This window comes from Leptonychotes weddellii, chromosome 11, assembly GCF_054177405.1.
Source record: "Leptonychotes weddellii isolate Sample4059 chromosome 11, ASM5417740v2, whole genome shotgun sequence".
Classification (NCBI taxonomy): Eukaryota; Metazoa; Chordata; class Mammalia; order Carnivora; family Phocidae; genus Leptonychotes; species Leptonychotes weddellii.
In genome coordinates, this window is record NC_138379.1 from 44,703,964 (window position 1) to 44,723,632 (window position 19,669).

Sequence of the window (19,669 nt, forward strand, 5' to 3'; positions counted from 1 at the left end):
CTGAGCCACCCAGGCACCCCACATCATTAGTTTTTGATGTAGTGTTCCATGACTCATTGTTTGCGTCTAACACCCAGTGCTCCATTCAATACGTGCCCTCTTTTCTACTAACTTTTAATATTTAAGGATATTAGCCTTTTGTCTGTTATGTTTTATAATTTTTTCTCCTAGAATTTTTATTTGTTTTCCTAGAATTTATTCTTGTCTACATTTTTGCATAATTACATCATTCAATTTTTACTGTCCATGAAATACCATTTTCTTAACTTACTCAGAAAGATCTTTCCAAACTTAAAAATATTTTCCTGTTTTCTCCTAAGATCTTCACTTTAATTTTTAATATTTTTAATTTTATTTTTAAAATACACATCTTTAATTTATCTACAATTTCTATTTGTTTAGTGAGTGAGGTGGGAACTAATTTTATTCTTTTACAAAAATATCATTGTCCAATATCCCAATGCCATTACTTGACTAGGCCTTCCTTTCCCTACTAACTTGAAATGATATTTTATTACATTTAAAGTTTCAAATATATTAGTTTCTGGGCTCTCTATGTAGTTGTATTGATCTGCGAGTAATAATAACTGGCATTTGTTTAGTATTTTTATGCTAGGCATTATATTAGGCAGTTTAAAGAAAGCATTCGATTTAATCCTTGCAAGATAAATATGAATAGCTCATTTTCACATTAGGCTAAATTTCTGAAATGTGAAAAACTTGCCTTTTGGAAATAATTAGAAAGTTGGAAGCCCAGAATTTGAACCTGGAGAACACTTCTCAGATAATAAATATTTAAGCTGTGACTTGGAAGCTCAGTAGGCTTAACAAACATCAAAGGTAGAAAAGTATGTTCCAGATTAAGAGAAAAGCTTGAAAAAAGTCATGAAGGTTGGAAAACTCAGGTTTTGTGTGGAGAAAAGATCGTGGTCTATTAATGTCCATGTAATTTAATGTCAGAGTGCCTAAAGGGGACTAAAGCTAGAGAAGAGAGTAACAGTGGGATTGTGGAAAGCTTTGCATGCTTGAGAAGTTTGAGCTTTATCTTATAATGAAAAAATCATTATATAAAGGTTGTAAGTGAAAATCCAATAAGATTTTTGTTTGTTTTGTGCATTTTCTGTTACTTGTAGCCCAGCCAGGCTACAAATAGCTGATGGATATGGAGGGGTTGAGGATGGGAAGCTGGGAGATGGGGAGCCCAGTTAGTTAAGATGCCATTGCACCAAAACAAGTGAAGGACGCTTAAAGCCAGAGTAGGAACATGTGAGAATGGGGAGGTATATATGGCTTCTAGACTTTGCTGAGGTGTAACTAGGAACCTTTATTTATATTTGTGTTTGTAATGATAACATAGGAAATAAAAGCATAATATTATATACTCTAAGTCAAAGCATTAGTGATTGACTTAATTATCTAATGTTCAACTTTTAGTGAAATTTATTGTTGGTTCTGCCCACTGACTCTCTCTTTCCATAGTCTTCATAGAGAGACTCCCAAATCAGGCATGTTCAGTGCTAACTTCTCTACCTTCCACCCCACTGTGTTCATCCTACTTGGCATCCGGGACTGGAGAACTATCACACCTGGCTTTCTCACCCCTTTTGCCTCATGTACATCACTGAAGTGTTGGAAAATGGAACCCTCATCCTTGTTGTCTTCAGTGCATGCACCCTCCATGAACGCATGTATGTCTTCCTATCCATGTTGGCTGGCACTGACATCCTGCTGTCCACCACCACCATTCCCAAGGCCCTGGCTATCTTGTGGTTTCATGCTGGGCAGATTGCCTTTGATGCCTGCATCGCTCAGGTGTTTTTCATCCATGTTGCTTTTGTGGCTGAGTCAGGTATCCTGTTGGCCATGGCATTTGACTGCGTTGTGGCCATTTGTACTCCCTTGAGATACACAGCCATCTTAACTCCGATAGCAATTGGAGAAATGACTCTGGCAATCTGGGGACGAAGCACTGGGACTGTTTTCCCTATCATATTCCTGATGAAGAGGCTGCCATACTGTCGAACTAATATCATCCCCCACTCATATTGTGAGCACATTGGGGTGGCCAGATTGGTCTGTGCTGACATCACTGTCAATATCTGGTATGGCTTCTCAGTGCTAATAGCATCAGTTTTGGTAGATGTTGCACTCATTGGTATTTCCTACACTTTGATTCTCCAAGCTGTGTTTAGACTTCCTTCCCAGGATGTCCGGCACAAGGCTCTCAATATGTGTGGTTCCCACATTGGATTCATTCTCCTCTTTTTCATCCCATCCTTTTTTACTTTCTTGACCCACCGATTTGGCAAGAATATCCCCCATCATGTCCACATCCTTCTGGCAAATCTCTATGTGTTAATTCCTTGCATGCTTAGTCCCATCATCTATGGAGCAAAACCCAAGCAAATCAGGGATAGTATGGCTCACATGTTATCTGTTGTGGGGAAGTCTTGAGAAAGTTTATGTTTCTTTCACAGTTTTCTCTTATCAGCAGGAGAAAAAAGAACTTAGCAACCGAGTTATCAAGTTTAGGCACTTTAGTGTACCGAATCAGAAAGTACATAGGCTTTGGAATAAAATGTATCTAGATTCAAATCCTGGTTCATTTACTTCCTGATTTTTGACCATGATTAGGTTCCTACCTTTTGGAAATTTAGTCCTAACATATAAAATAGAACCAATCGTACCTATGCTGTAAGAGTTTTGTAAGGATTAAAATTTATAAACTACTTGGTACATTGCTCAGCACTTAGTGGGCTCTCAATGTTAGCTATAATTCTAACTCGAAGTTTGTTACCCAAGGAAGACGGTTTAGATTTGATGTATGTGAGATTTCCAATATTTCCAGAGGCTGCTCTGCCTTCTGCTTACCTCCCAAGACTGTATTATAGCCATCATCATCTCCAAATTATTGCCATCATAACTACAAGTTTGCTGTATGAATCCATTTAGGTAATAGATATAAAAGAATGCTCTAAAAAATTAAACTGTTGAAAAAGACTAAGGTTGGTATTGATTACATTTTATATGTAAAGAACTATCACCATTATTATATTAAAGAAATTTCTTAACTCCTGCAGGAAATGGGTTGAGTGACACAGACACAGGCATTGCCCTTAGAGCGTTAGTTGTCTGAGTTGGACACATGAATGAAGAGCAAGTTATGGGGGTCCAAACTGATAATAGAAGAATACGATACAGCAGACAAATATTCAGATGTTAAAAAGAGCAAGTAAGCTAATACTCTATGATTCTATGTCTTCTTCTATATCCATACATTCCCCCTGAATTAGAGACAGTTATATGGCTTTATATTCTATTCCGTTCCATTTGGAGTGATTTCCAAATTGATATCTCCAGGCTTGACTTTTTCTTTGAAATCCACATTCCTATATTCAACTGTTTCTTGACATCTCCAGTTATATGTCTTGTAGGCATCTCAAAATAAACATGTCTGTATTAGGATAGCTTAAGGTATGCTTTATTTCAGTTAATTAACAAAACGAAGTTCATTCCGCTCTTATTTAATGTATAGTGTATATCAACAGAATCTATTCTCCATCAGGTAGCCAGGAATCCTGGATCCCTCTGTCTTGTGAAGTGTTGTCATATCACCATGCATTTCTCTAAGTTGCAAAAGCAGGGAAAGAGAGGGAAAGGTGAGACACTCCAGTTATTAATTGCCTTGGTCTTGAAGTGATTTGTCATTTTTGCTCACATTTTCCTTGGTGCGTATGTTGTTTTAACAAGGCCACAACTCAACTGCAAGGGAAGGTGAGAAATGTAGGGGAGCTCATGGATTTGCAGTGAATGCTCATTGTCTGTACACTTGATCCATCTGTGCCTTTGATGAACATGAGGCACACAATGGTCAGTAATTCATAGCAATTTTGAAGTCGCCATTGGGCAGACACTTGGAAGGCTCTATGCCCTGGGTTTGGGAGAAGTTTCTCTTTTTGGGGGGGATTGGTGGGTGGGAGAAGTTTTTTTGGTAGACTAACAGAAACTCTTGTGTCCATTTGTCACTGTGATCCATGGAAGCATCTCTCTGGAAGCTTCTTTCTTTTCTATTATCTTCTTAGGTCATATCTAAAATGGAAATTGGGGAATATATCCTTCTTGGGGACAACAGAGTTTTCTAAGTCCATTTTCTGGTGCTGAAAAGTTGGGTCCCAAGAGTTAGGTTAACTCCTAAATAGTTAAGGGATTTCTCAGCTGAGCTCTTGGTTTTTTGGCAATATATGTTGATTAAAAACCTAGTATGTTTCTTATCTATTTGGTTTCACTTATGTGTCACTAAACACATCCCAAATCTTATAAACACATAATTCTCCAATTTTCTCTATTTTTCCTTTTATCACTTCCATGTATGTCTCTGAACAAAATGGAGGCTAATTTGGGATTCTGATGACTTTGTTGGAAGGTGCCACCTTTAATTTGACCTTTGCTCAGCCGCTTTATTCATCTGAGATGTTTATTGGAGAGCACACTCATAACATGATCTTTATCTTTAGGCAATTTAATTTACTGAGAAATTTTGCTTGAAGCTTTAAAAAGCCATTTCTTACTGTTTAGAAGCAGTTATATTAGGATATGTGGCAAAGAGGGATTAAGGTTGCTAATCAGCAGATATTTTCTGAATTATGTGTGTGGGGCAATGTCATCACAAGGACCCTCATAAATGAAAAAGGCAGGCAGAAGGGTAAAGCATCACTGAAACAAGTCAGACAGAGAAAGACAAATACTGTATGACATCATTTATATGTGGAATCTAAAAAAGCCAAACTCATAGAAACAGTACAATAGTGGTTACCAGGCATGGGGATGGGGGGTGGTTAATGGGGAGATGTTGGTCAAAGGGTACAAACTTCTAGTTATAAGGAAGTAAGTTCTGGGGATCTAATGCACAACATGGCAATTACAGTTCATAATACTGTATTATATCCTTGAAAGTTGCTAATAGAGTAGATCTTAAGTGTTCTCACCACTAAAAAGAAACGATAATTATGTGATGTGATGGAGGTGTTAGCTGACACTATGGTTGGCAATCATTCTGTAATATATAAGTATATCAAATCAACACATTGTACACCTCAAACTTCCACAGTGTTATATGTCAATTATATCTGAATAAAGCTGGGGAAAATAATGCTTGGAGGAGAGCCATCAGTAGTCTTTTTCAATCTGCAATATCATCATTTTTTTTCATTTCTGTATAAATAGCAAATAATGTTTTATTGTGTTAAATATGTGAAAATTTGAAGTATTAATAATACAGTCACTGAATTAGTCTGATTCTTGGAATTTTGGGATGTCAAGAAGCATATCTAACTAACAATTTTATGAAGATTAAATGAGATTGTGTTTGTGGCAATTTTTAAGCTGCCAAATACTCTGTATAGGGCATCGCTATTATTCTTATGCTCCTGCCAGGTGGAGACATGAAAGATTGGGTTAATCGCAAGGCTTTTTCCATGACTGCCTCTCTCCTCTTCCTACACTCTGGAGTCTAAAACTGCTGATCTTCGGTTGAAGCATCACCCTGACCTGCTGAAAAAGGATGCAGCTTCTCTTCTTACAGCTGCTTCTCATGTTTACCTATCCCAGTTTAAGGGCTGATTACTTGTGGCTTTGCTGTGGGTTTTCAGCCTCCATGTCCTGCCCTGCATTGAACCACTCTGGCTGATCACCTCATGGTTCCCACCACTGCTCCATATCCATCCAGAATCTGTCCTCTAAGGAGCTGATGCCCAAGTGTGAATTCATCCATAACCTTCCTGAAGGCTCCCCTCAGTGAATGGTCCAGAACATTTTTTTTTTTCGATGCACTGGAAAAGATTACATTTACTACTGTCCTATGACACACAGATTTTGTTAGGCAGCTGTGGAGTGCAGAATCCTGTGCTAGATACACTGTTTTATTTACAGTTTCATTAGAGAGGTAAAAACAGAAAACAATTATCTAATCTCTACGCAAAGAGTATGTGGAATCATTTGTCCAGGTTTTGCGTTTTATTGCAAAATAACTTTAAATACCTCTATGTGGATTGTACATTCAAGGCACATTGTCTGCTATTATCTTTTAATTTTATCAATATCCTAGTTACATAGGGAAACAGGGACCATTCCCAATGTACAAATGAGAAAAAAATAGGGAAGTTACATAAGTCACAAAGGACACTGTTCTGTCTTTTGGGTTGCAGTTGACCAAAATAGAACACAGGTTGTAAGCAAAATTGGAACCTATGAGCTTGAAGGAAAGATTTAAAAACTAGACTGTAGGAAGGTCAAAGACGTTAAACCATAGGAAGGACTGGAACTAGCCCTGTTCAACTATCATCTCTATTTTCTCAGTGTAGTAGTTATGTATCATACTATAGGTTGGTTTTCTCTATAGCCTGGAAATACCGTTTCTGTGGGTTACATTTAAAAATTTTGTCTACTGGAGAGTGACTGCCTAAAAATTTTGGAGAAGGATCTCCTTGGCACAGTTGAAGTCAGATGCCTACTCCTAGACTAAAATGTTGTGAGGAAGGAGTGGTGCCTCCTTGTCAACCATATGAGTAGGGAGGACATTTTTCAGAAAAGCAGTTACTGAAAGCTAACTGTCAGCTACAGTTATGTGGCAGATCAGAGGCAGAAAGGCAAAGGATCTGTATCTTTTGATTTTTAGAGACTTTGTTATATAAGTGTATTTATATGTTTACTGTCTATAGTCCCTTTCAGACTGTAAACAGTATGGGGGTGAGGTCATGTCTTCCTTGTTTATTACTTCATCTCCAGTATCTCACACTCAATCAAAAAGGCTCTGTCATTCTTCTTCTTCTTTTTTTTTAAGTGAACACTATACCCAACATGGGGCTCAAACTCACAACCTCAAGATCAAGAGTCACATGCTCTACCAACAGAGCCAGCCAGGCACCCCAAAAGCTCTATCATTCTTTCACCAAAGCATATGAATTAGAAAATAGGGGAGAAAGAGAGAAGAGAGGAGAGAGATACTTACTGAAGGTAGTTTATAGTTTTCTTTTGAAATTAATATTATTTCATGAGAATTTCCCCTTGTAGTTATAAAGTCTTTTTTTAAAAGATGTGTTTATTTATGAGAGAGAGAGAGAGAGAGAGTGCATATGAGTGTGGGGGGGGAAGGGCAGAGGGAGAGAATATCCAAGCAGACTCCGCTGAGCCCGGAGCCTGACTCGGGGTTTAATCCCAGGACCCATATATGCTTTTTGTTTTCTATGTGTCTCAGGTTCCTCTGGTTTTTGTTCCTCTTTTACTCTTCTACTACCATTTTACTTATTTTGAATGAAGTAAATATTTTTAATATACCATTTTAATCCTTTGATTCTTAAACTATGTTTCAGTTATTTTCTTAGATACTGTTTTATGAATACACCTCTTTTTTATCACAATTTTTATGAATAAAAACTTGATTCTGATAAAACATAAGAATTTTGTTCTAATATATCTACATTATCTTCTCCTTTGTTCTCACTGTTGTATAAATATTATATCTATATGTGTTGCAAACCCACCAAAACAGTGTTATTATTATTGCTCTATATAGTCTTATGTCTTTTAAAGAACTTTTGAGAGGAAAAAAATATATTTATACAGTCATTATATTTACCTACATATTTAACATTTTCATTTTCTTCATTTCTTCCTATGGATTCAACATATGTCTGGTGTTACTTCCTTTCCTCAGTGATTTTCTTTAGTGTTTCCTATAAGGCAAGTCTGCTGTCAGTGAATTTTCTCAGCCTTTTTTTTTTTTTTTATCTCCGAGAGTTTTTATTTTGCCTTTATTTTTGAGGGATAATTTTACTGGATATAGAATTCTTGGTTGACACCAAGAACTTTCAGAACTTGGGATATGTCATTTTATTCTCTTCTGGCCTCTAGGAGTCATTATTAATTGTACATGTGTTTGTTTGTGATGAGTTACTTTTCTCTTGCTGCTTTCAAGATTTTTCTCTTTGTCTTTAGTAGGTTGACTCTTACGTGTGTAGATGTAGATCACTTTGTTTTTATCATAGTTGGGACTCTGATGTTGATATGTAGATTATTGTGTTCTCATAAATTTTTTTTAAAAGATTTTATTTATTTATTTGAGAGAGAGAGAGAGAGCGCATAAGCAGGGGGAGAGGCAGAGGGAGAGAGAGAAGCAGGCTTCCCGCTGAATAGGGAGCCGGACTCAGGGCTCGATCCCAGGACCTTGGGATCATGACCTGAGCTGAAGGCAGGCGCTTAGCCAACTGAGCCACCCAGGCGCCGCACTATAGAACATTTTCAAATTATTTTAACAGCAAGGGAAAATAGGCAGTATACCTTGAGTGAATTAGAAAATCATCTTCAATTCAGAATTTTGATTATTATTCTCATTATGTTTTTTTCCCCCTGGTTCTTAATAGTTCATTACAAAAAATGTAACTCATTTATCTTCAATAGATTTTGATCTACAGTGGGAAGAATATATTTGTATTGTTTTATTTTTCTTCAAATAGTAAAACAATAGTTTTAGTTTCTTTTCCCATTGACTACTGATGCCTCCTTTTGTGTGCATAAGTTTTTATATGCACTAGGTCTGTCTATTCTGTTCCATTTTTCTATCTGTGCATTGTGGTATTACCCTAGTGAGCAAAACTTCTCTAGATTTCTAAGAGATTTTGATGTGGAAATGCTGGGGTTTGGAGTGAACCATCAAGAAAGAATTTTTGAGATGTCTTCGGTGCAAAAGTGTTGTTTTTTTAAAGCATGGGGACAGGACCCGTGGGCAGCTGCATTGGAGTTGGGAAGGGTAGCAGATTATATACTTTCAAGTTGGGAGGGGTTTAGGGATACGGTAAGTCTCTGAATTTTAGGAACAAGGTTTCTAGGACCTTGAGGGGCAAGCTACTGTTAGGAAAAGGTCATTTATTACTGTCTAATAAAACCTTAGTTATGAGGAGCGCCTGGGTGGCTCATTCATTAAGCATCTGCCTTCGGCTCAGGTCACGATCCTGGTGTCCTGGGATCAAGCCCCCCATCGGGCTCCCTGCTCGGCAGGAAGCCTGCTTCTCCCTCTCCCACTCCCCCTGCTTGTGTTCCCTCTTTCGCTGTGTCTCTCTCTGTGAAATAAATAAATAAAATCTTAAAAAAAAAAAAACCTTAGTTATGAGACTCTTCAGATGTATATCAGTGGGCCATATGCTTGGAGGATGATTACTAACCTATATCTTGGGGGATAGAAATAAAGGAGGTTTCTAAAGGAATTTTTTTTCTGGTTGTCAAATAATCCTTTATTGGAATATTTTCCTTTGTAGTTCTTAACTAGTGGGGCATTGCACCACTATTAATGCTGTCTATGATGTCATGAGGGTGGTGGCCATCAACATTGCAGCCCACAGACTGGGCAGTTCTCAGGATCTCTTTAATGGTTCCAGAGAGTTCTCTGGCTCAAAATCAGTTCTGCATCTGTCAAGCAATATTGACAATCTCATCTAAAGTGACATTTTCACTGTGCTTAATGTTTTTCTGCTTCATTCTGTCTCTTGGTGGTTCTTGAGGGCTTTGATAATTAGGACCAAGGCAGAAGGTACCGCTTCAACCTGGACCTGTCTGTTCTGAATGGTCAGTTTCACTGTCATCCTCAGACCCTTCCATCCCCAGTTGCCTTGGTGATGTCATCACCAACCTTGTTTGGAGACAGACCCAGTGGGCCAGGGCAGACGTGGCGCCAACTTTGTCACTGGTGCACCTCAGATATATGACTTTGATCTCATTGGAGTCGAACTTGGGTGGCATGGTAGAGGCGGCTGGTGTCTGATGAACTTGGATTCAGGACGACTGAAGACAGTTGCACTTTTGCCTCCTCTGAGCCAAAAGACCAAAGCCCAAAGGAATTTTTATATGTAATAGTAGACTTACAGGATCCTGGAGGTCAGGATAATGTTAAGCTAAGATTGTCTTTTGCCCTTGGCAAAGTATTAACATCAAGGCAGCAGAGTTCCTAGACAAAGGTCACTCTGCCCATCCGAAGGACTTGTCAATGGGCTGTAAGTTGTAAGGAAATTTAAATTTTTTCTTTTGCCTTTGTTCCCCACATCAATTTGACATATAATAGATCTTTTTTCCACTTAATATTTTACGTTTAAAATTTTAAAACTCTTATGTTTAGATTGCCAGCAACACCTTAAATTCCTTTGTTGATTTCAAAAATATCCAAATTTAATTTGGATCCTATGAAATATGAAAATTAATTTATAAAAATTAACACATTCCATATCTTGGCTATTGTAAATAATGTTGAAATAAACATGGGGTTATATATGTATTTTTGAATTGGTGTTTTTATTTTCTTGGATAAATACCCAAAGTGGAATTGATAGATCATATGGTGGTTCTATTTTTTTAAAAAATTTTATTTATTTGACAGAGAGAGACACAGCGAGAGAGGGAACACAAGCAGGGGGAGTGGGAGAGGGAGAAGCAGGCCTCCCGCAGAGCAGGGAGCCCGAGGCGGGGCCCGATCCCAGGGCCCCAGAATCATGACCTGAGCTGAAGGCAGATGCTTAACGACTGAGCCACCCAGGCGCCCCTGGTAGTTCTATTTTTAGTTAAAGTTTTTTCCCTTTTTATTCAGCAATTTGATTTGTCTCTTTACTTAAATTTTCATTTACATCTGTCACTAAAAGCTATCATTTATATGTCTCAACATTTCAAACTTATTTATTTATTTATTTATTTTAAAGATTTTATTTCTTTGTCAGAGAGAGCACAAGCAGAGGGAGAAGCAGGCTTCCTGCCAAGCAAGGAGCCCAATGTGGGACTTTATCCCAGGACCCTGGGATCAGGACCTGAGCCGAAGGCAGACGCTTAACTGACTGAGCCACCCAGGCATCCCAACATTTCAAACTTTAAAAAAAATACCCTATATTTGAAGTTTTATTAGTGGAATTTTTTTCCCTAGAGTTTCTTTTATTTATTTATTTATTTATTTGAGAGAGATTGAGAGAGAGTGAGCGAGTCGGGGGAGAGATAAGGGGAGAGGGAGCATCTCAAGCAGACTCCCTACTGTGCAGGGAGCCTGATGCAGGGCTCCATGCAACGACCTATGAGATCATGACCTGAGCTGAAATCAAGAGTTGGACATGCAACAGACTGAGCCACCTAGGTGCCCCTCTAGAGTTTATTTTCTAATTAATTGTTGCTAATACATATGAAACTTGCTGATTTCTGTTATTTTGCTTTGGATTAACTTCACTATTTTATTGTTCACTGTAAATACTTTTTAGTTCATTTTTTTCTCTTTGATTTTCTAGTAAGACCTCATTAGTGTTATAAAAATGTTAATTTGGAGCTCTCTTTTCCAAATACAGCTCTCATTTATGTTTTTCTGCTTTGTTTTAATCAGAACAACATAAAACAACAGTGCTAGCAGCCAGTCTCCTTTCCCCCCACTGGTTGATTTAATAAAATATTTTACATTGAGAATGATGTTGGCTTTTGTGTTTTACAAATAAAACCAATTAAGAATGTATTTTATGGGGCACCTGGGTGGCTCAGTCGTTAAGCATCTGCCTTCAGCTCAGGTCATGATCCCAGAGTCCTGGGATCGAGCCCCACATCGGGGTCCCTGCTCTGCAAGAAGCCTGCTTCTCCCTCTTCCACTCCCCCTGCTTGTGTTCCCTCTCTCGCTCTCTGTCAAATAAATAAACAAAATCATTAAAAAAAATGTATTTTATGTACTGCAAAAGTTCCAAATCATTGAAGAATTGAGACTCATGATTCATTATATCCTTATATTTTGAGAATCTTTGCCTTAAAATTTATTATTCAAGAATCACTTAGCTTGGTCATTTACTCACCAAAGTTTTACTGAGAGCCTCCTGCGTGCCTGACACTGTGGCAGCCAAGGGGTTTTCTTTGCACAGTCACCTGGCTGGAGAGCCCCGCTGTCTGCAGTATGGCCATATCAGAGCTCAGCCACAACTCTTTGCCTTCGTTCCCAGATTAAAGCTCTTAACCCCTGCCCAGGTGAAGAGATCGGTGGAAGGTAAAGAAAGGCAAGTTGAGAAATCCAAGGACAGTGAGCCAGATTCATAGGCAGGGACAGAATCCTTGGAGGGGGACTGCCTCCATTGATTCCCCTCCCAGTATCCATGAAAGTGGCTGATTTACTTACTACTGCAGGAGGGGCCATGAAGATGCCCCCAGCCTGGTTCTTCCTTCTGGACTGCTTCCCCTCTCCTGGCTGTTTCTGTCTATGGTGGGCCTTTTGTTGCTTAGAGCTGACGTGTCCCTTTCCTACCACTCCTGGGGTTTGGGATGTGAATCACAGCTCTGAAATCACCTGGTCTTGGTCTGACCCATCGCCCACGTCCCTGGGCCCATGGCATGGCACTCCTCAGTACCACCCAACTGCCCCAGGGGCAGGTTGTCTCACCGCAGCAGAAGGGCCCCCAGTGACTTTGGAGGCCTGTCTTGGCCGCTCTGGGAGCAAACCTAGTCCCAGGACATGGGCCCAGCAGGTGGACAGCTCTGCCAGGTTGAACTGTCAGAAGAAAGCGTGTTTGCCTTTCTTGTCTAAGCTTGGTTTCCTCCCCACTCACTCTGGCAAGTAGTCAGTTCTATTGTAACGGGACACAGGAGTTCTTCAGAATCACTGTGATATGCACAACTCCACATGAGAAACCACAAGATTTATGGAAAAATGGAGTTAGGAGCATAGTACTCAAAAATGTTATCAGTGACACATAGAAAAGAGAAAACTAGGATAGACCTAGCAGAGTTTGACACATGTTAGATGGTTAAGGAAATACAAATACTGCAATGAAGACAGTACTTTACTTTGAGAAGGACATGAAGTTTGCTTGTGGAAGTGGATGGAAGGGCTGCAGCTTGTGAGCTATGCTGAAGTGACAAAAAGAGCTTTGAACTCAGACAGAAAGTTGTGATTGAGGGAAGGTAGCTGGTTGGCGTTAGGAGTGTGTGTGTGTGTGTGTGTGTGTGTGTGTGTGTTTGTGTGTGTGGTATATCCTAGGACGCTCACTCTCAGCTTCATGCAGTTTTCTGTTTGGATTGCACTAAGGCAAAGGTGAAATCCGTTATCCTCCAACTGTTTTGTAATGTATCACTGGTGTTGGAGCATGTTTGTACATTCAAACCAAGTAATAGAGCAGAAGGGACTGTATCCTCCTTATCCTGTGTCCACAGTCTTCCACTCTCCTGAATCTTCTACCTCAATATTTGAAGATTCCAAGGACTGAGAACTTCACAAAATCTCTCTACTGCACACACTTGAGCCTGGGTCTTTCCATGTACTTCCCAGTTGCACCCTGTATCCCCAGGATCTGTCTTTCACTGACTCAGCCTCTTGTAAGAGTCATCTTTGTGTATTGCTCTCACTTCCTCACCTTTATACCTATGACTGTAAAAATCTGTCCTATTGCTATATTGAAACTGCTTTTGCTAATGACTTCCATATTGCCTAATTGAATGAGCATTGCAATAGATAGAGTACTGATAGGGAACAGATGGCCCACTCAAATTAGAATAATTTAAAAAACTTTTTAATTGAAGTATAATTGACATATAACATTATATTAGTTTCAGGTGTATAGCATAATGATTCAACATTTGTATGTATTGGGAAATGATCACCAAAATAAATCCAGTTACCATCCATCACTATACATAGTTACAATTTTTTTTTTCTTGTGATGACTTTCCTTTTTTTTTTTAAAGACTTTATTTATTTATTTGGGAGAGAGAGAGAGCCAGAGAGAGCACAAGCACAGGGAGCAGCAGAGGCAGAGGGAGAAACAGGCCCCACGCTGAGCAGGGAGCCATATGTGGGGCTTGATCCCAGGACCCTGGGACCATGCCCCCAGCCGAAGGCAGAAGTTTAACCAACTGAGCCACCTAGGCGCTCCAAACTAAACACTATTTTACTTATTTTAGGGTATTATAAAAACAATGCCATATTTTACATAGTCTTCTAAAACTCAGTTCTTAACTTAAACTACTTCTAGTTTCACCCATATAGATGAACTTTTATTTTGACTCCCTTCCTGCACATTTTGCCACCCCATTCCTGCCTCTGGCAAGTACTGCCTCTGCCTGTTCTCTGTATCAGTGAGCTTGTTTTTTGTTTAAATCCTACATATAAGTGAGATCATATAGTATTTGTCTTTCTCTGTCTGACCTAATTTCACTCAGCGTAATGCCCTCAAAGTCCATCATGTGGGAAATTGCAAGATTTCAGTTTTTATGGCTGAATAGTATTTCACTGTGTGCGTGTGTGTATGTGTTTGTATGTGTGTGTGTTGCATCTTCTTTATCCATTCATCCAGTGATGGACATTTAAGTTGTTTCCATATCTTTGCTATTGCAAATAATGCTGAAATGAATATGGCGGTGCATATACGTTTTTGAGTTAGTGTTTTCATTTTCTTTGGGTAAATACAAAGAAATGGAATTAATGCATTATATAGTAGTTCTATTTTTAATTTTTTGAGGAATCTCCATACTGTTTTTGATAGTGGCTGTACCAATTTACACTCTCACTAACAGTGCCCAAGTCACATTCCCACCAACAGTGCACAAGTGTTCCCTTTTCTCCACATTCTTGCCAGCACTAATTATTTCTCAAATTAGAACAATTTGAATAGAATAATTCAAATTAATTGGATTAGAATAATTTGAGAAGGCTTTACTTACAAAGGGACTAGTATAAGGACGTCACTAGTAAGATCCTAAGTGATAGTGTAGTTACCTAGGGCTAGTAACAGCACTTGTCACCACCTCTGGATGTGAAAGCATGGGTCCCTGGAATCCTGAAGCAGAGATCTGGCACAGAGAAATTTACCTTGGGAGGAGCTTTTCTGATTGATGATGTTGAATTTATCCTATCTCTTTAGGTGTGAATTTTGTTTATTGAATTTAATGCCACTCTTTTGTGTTGATTTTGCCCAAGAGTCTGGTTGTATTTAGTGTTAAATAGAATTGCACTGGACATGATGAGCAAGTGAAAGTTGATATTATTCTTATATGATTGCCAGCAGTGGGGAAGAGAGTACAGATCATCTGGATACGCAATTCCATTAACACAAGGCAGGGTTGAGGTGTCAGGTGGAAAGAGTTTAAGCCCTGGGGTGAGCAAGTGAAAATGTACTGGAGTACTTCAGGGAGGTTGATCAATGGGATGTGTCAAGTACATTGAATTATTCCTGAGATTGCCAATGTTTTTGTCTGTGATTAGGCCATCTGTGTTTGCCAAATGGCACCCTTAGAAGTTAGGCTGGTACCCTCTACAGGGACTGGGAAATGGGGTGCTATCTTTTTCAATGTTTACACCTCAGGAGATAGTTCCCAGGTTCTTGAGAAAGACATTTCCTAGGTTGCAAAACTGGCAAGAGTTTAGAAGACTTATATACATGACAAAGGGGCAAAGAAAGAATTTACAAGTTTTCTGAAGCAAATGCCCAAAGAAAAGGGAGACCATGGACTTATAGCCAGGAAGAAACCTGTGTAAAATTTAGACCAAGCCATTTTTGTCTCTGGTTCGTTTTCTTTCTGGTAGGCAATCTTGGGATGTTGCTGCTGTATTTGTTTCATGAAACCTGTTTTAAGAGAGATGTGAGGTATGCTAATATCTTGATTTATGCTTGAGCTCATTTCCCATGCTTCATGGGGCATGGTCATTTGTGGTCATGTGGGTCACTGTTATGTTTTATGACCCAATCTCCAATGTTCTGGAACACCCACCACTGTTTCTTGACTTTTGGCCTATTTCTTGGTTCAAGAGTATATGTGCAGGAGGAGAGACCTGCCTGGCTACTTCTACTGTGCTACTCATTCATCACTGAGTTGGTTTTCTCATGGTCCCCTGCTTCTCTTAGTCAGGCATTTCTCAGTCTGAATCTATCATGCACAATTTGGGCTTTCATTTTTCCACAATTCCATCACAATTGCCTTTCATCTTTGGAGTTTCCCCATTTTTGTGTGTATGTGTGTGTGTTTCCTCAGTGGCTCTCCATTTGTTTTGTGTTATTAGTTGATGCTATTAATTGATATATTATTGCATATATTCTTAGTGATTGCTAGGTTTTGGAGTGTGAGTAGGAAGCTGTAGTAAGTGCTGAGTTTGTCATATTATTCAGAGATCTTTGGAACTTATTCACTCTTTGGAATTTTTGACACTTTCTTCATGGCCCAATACTTTATCAGTTTTTGAAAATATTGCATAAAAAGAATGTGATGTGTATTATGTTTTTACTGGGAGTTAGTTTATTCAGAACCCATTCAAACCCACCTTTGCATAACTTTCCACTATCATAGAGCCTGGGAATCTAAAAGACTTGACTTTTGAGTCTTTCTTCCAACTAGAGATGAACATCAGACTCATTTCTGACCAGTCAGATGTGAATAAAAGTCTACTGAGACTTCCTTCTGAATTTCTTTCTTCTTCTCTGGAATATGGAGTTGAATTTGGAGTATAGTAGCATAATTTAGAATGGCAGAGCGGAAAGTAGAAAGAGCCTGGTTACTTGATGGCACAGTAGAGCTCTCTTAATATCTCTGAACTGCCTGATTCCTTGTGTGTGTGTGTGCATGTGTGTGCACATGTATGTCATGAGATAAATAAACTCCCAATTTGGCTAACCTCTATACTCTATTGTCCTTTATATACAGCTAAACACAATCCTAATTGACAGCTTTTTTACTAACAGTAAGGAAGCATGTTTTCCCTTTTTAATGTTTTGTGCCATTGTGCTGGCCAGTCCATGGTCATGACTTCTGGTTTCTGTTTACTTTTTACTCACTCTCCAGGGTATGGAGTGTCTTAATCTGAGCAGGTAATGTGAAAAAGAACAACAACAAAAAAGGTCTAGTGAGAAACTGTTAGCATTTAGTTAATTGACAGAGCATACTGAGGAAGAGGGTATAAAAATCTATAACCTGGGCATCCAAAATACATGTCTTGGTGGTTAAACTTTTTTTTTTTTCCTTTTCCTACTTAGAGCCAATGCAGGCTTTTGGAAAGAAGTCACTCTGAGCTTAAGAAGTGAGGAATTATGCTCCACCTACTTGAGGGTGGTGTAGTTACATAAACTATTTGGAAATTTTCTGCATGAGAAGTTTGTTTATTCTCCCCTATGTACTTATTTATTAGATCACTTATTTGTATGAGTATGTACTCATGGGTACTTATTCTGTACTTCAGTTGTAATCTAATATGAGAACTTCTGACATGTAAAGAGCTTTGAATCATCACTCCTGTCCTTAAAATAAAAAAGGCTGAAAAAAAAAGGAAATTCAATGACTTTTCATAGACCCATCAAAGAAGTGACATTACAGGGCAACTGCCACCCCCTAATTTGGAGACACAGGTGAATACAGAGAATCTGGCTAGTTGGAGCAGAAGGTGCTAAAGGCATAGATTGGTAGGTACTTCAAAGGTAATTTTGACAGGGGCGCCTGAGTGGCTCAGTCGGTTAAGTGGCTGCCTTCAGCTCGGGTCATGATCCCAGGGTCCTGGGATCGAGCCCCGCATCGGGCTCCCTGCTCGGCGGAGAGCCTGCTTCTCCTTCTCCCTCTGTCTGCCGCTCTGCCTACTTGTGCTCTCTCTCTATATCTGTTAAATAAATAAATAAAAAAAAAAAAAAAAAAAAAAAGGTAATTTTGACAAATCCTGAGTATGAGTGTGGTCTAGCATGAGAATGAGAAATATTTGGGGGTTCAGTCTTAGGCAGGTCCCACACTTTAAATCCAGCAATCCCAGCAGATTCTCACAGTAAAGATCCAAAAGAGGTCCCCTGGCTCTGGCAGGGGGAGGGGAAAAGTTAACATTGTGAAATAATCCCAGAGCATTCTCCATTATAAAGTTCTCATCTCCAGGAGAAGAGATGTTATTAGAGTCATATCCCACCTAGACGAAGGGTATTCCTCTAACTCCAGGAAGTCAGTTAGCCTTGTGACCTCAGTTCTCTGATGGATCCAGGTAAAGTGGTTGTTTTCCCAGCTATTTCTTGATGTAAGGATGGGAGTGACACTTTTAAACTTTCTGTATAAGTTGGAGCTGAAAGGAAGCCTCACATAATTTTTACTAATTTGTTAGTTTTCCAATCTCTCTCTACCCATTTAAAGATGTTTTGTCTATCATTTCTACTTGTTCTCACCAGGAGTCTTTGTCCGAATTATCCTATTAGCCATTAGTGGAAGTGGAAATCCAGTCTCTTGGATGGCCAGAATAGGAGATTAGTATCTTTCTCTTGGGACTTATTTTTTTCTCCCTGAAATGTCAAAGGATCCAAACCACTGTGTGGAAAGAATAACAGGCAATTTGACCCATCAAATAGTGCACTACTGTTTATCAGCAGTCAATGCTTCTGTTCTTCATATACTGGATTGTTGTGGGGTAGTCGAATGCAAGGGTCAAGAAAGAATCCTTGAGACTTTGGTGCAAATTCTGAGTTTGAGTAGCACAGGGACAAGACCTGTGGGCAGAAAGAGCTGCACTTCTTGCTGTATGAAGCTGGTGGTTATATCCTTAGTGCTCAAGAGGGAGGGGACATGCAAGGTGTATTAGATCACAAATGTTTCTTAGAATTTCTAGTTGTAAAACTACTTCCACGAGATTTCTCTGGTGCTTATCATTCAGTTTGCTATTAACTATTGATGAATATATATGCAATCATGAGACCCTTTAAGAATGTAGCAACTAGTGCATATTTAGTCCCTATCAGGACTATGCAGGCTCTCAGTCAGCCTTCTAGTCTAAAGGTGACCATTTTTCTGCTTCTATCCCTCATCAAGACTGTGGTCTAAATGGGGTGTCTGTGCCTATTGGATCAGGACCCCCAAATGTTGGGTGATGATTGGGAGGAAGCCAGTGGCAAGGTGGTTAAAGATTTCAGCTGAGGCAGAACAAAGGAGATAGAAGTTTATTGAACACACTGCAAGGGAGCAGGGGATAGGACAGCTGTGGAGAGGCTGTCTGCAATGAGGCAGTGGATGGGGGCTGTTTTTAAAGGGGTTAGATGAGGAGGTATGGTGATGTATGGAATTCTCCCCTTTTTGGTAATTGTGCTTGACTGTAAATAGCCCATTGGTCAGTTAGGGTCTATGGATATTTTGAGGTGGGTGGCCTGATAGATCTGTCTGTATTCAGCCAGGTGGTCGCTGTGGGCCCTTTCTACATTCCATTGCTCAAGCCTGTTTGCCTAAAAGCAGCCTCTACAAAGATCACTGTTAAAAACAGGTAAAAGCACATGGTCCAGTTCTGCCTTGTCTATAGATAAAACAGAGGCCTGCTATCTTACTCACTCTGGTTTTTTTTTTTTTTAAGATTTTATTTATTTGACAGAGAGAGACACAGTGAGAGAGGGAACACAAGCAGGGGGAGTGGGACACAAACAGATGGAGTGGGAGAGGGAGAAGCAGGCCTCCCGCGGAGGAGGGAGCCCGATGTGGGGCTCAATCCCAGGACCCTGGGATCATGACCTGAGCTGAAGGCAGATGCTTAACGACTGAGCCACCCAGGCGCCCCTCTAACTCACTCTGTTAAAAGAAAGATAATTCCTTGAATTTTAATGGCCTAAATTTCTCAGTCTTGGGCTCTGTGATTTGTAAGAAATATATATTTTGGTCACTCAGGTGACCAATATATATTTTTCTTATA

General features: G+C 39.4%; 1 protein-coding gene across 1 annotated transcript; it reads left to right on the forward strand.

Annotated features, from left to right (window-relative positions):
* The first annotated feature begins 1,412 nt into the window (after positions 1–1,412).
* LOC102738080 (olfactory receptor 52B2-like) lies at positions 1,413–2,623 on the forward strand. Its single transcript, XM_031027476.2, is given in 2 exon segments — positions 1,413–1,559; positions 1,562–2,623. Coding segments are annotated over 2 exon segments (945 nt in total). The 5' UTR covers positions 1,413–1,507; the 3' UTR covers positions 2,455–2,623.
* Positions 2,624–19,669: the final 17,046 nt, after the last annotated feature.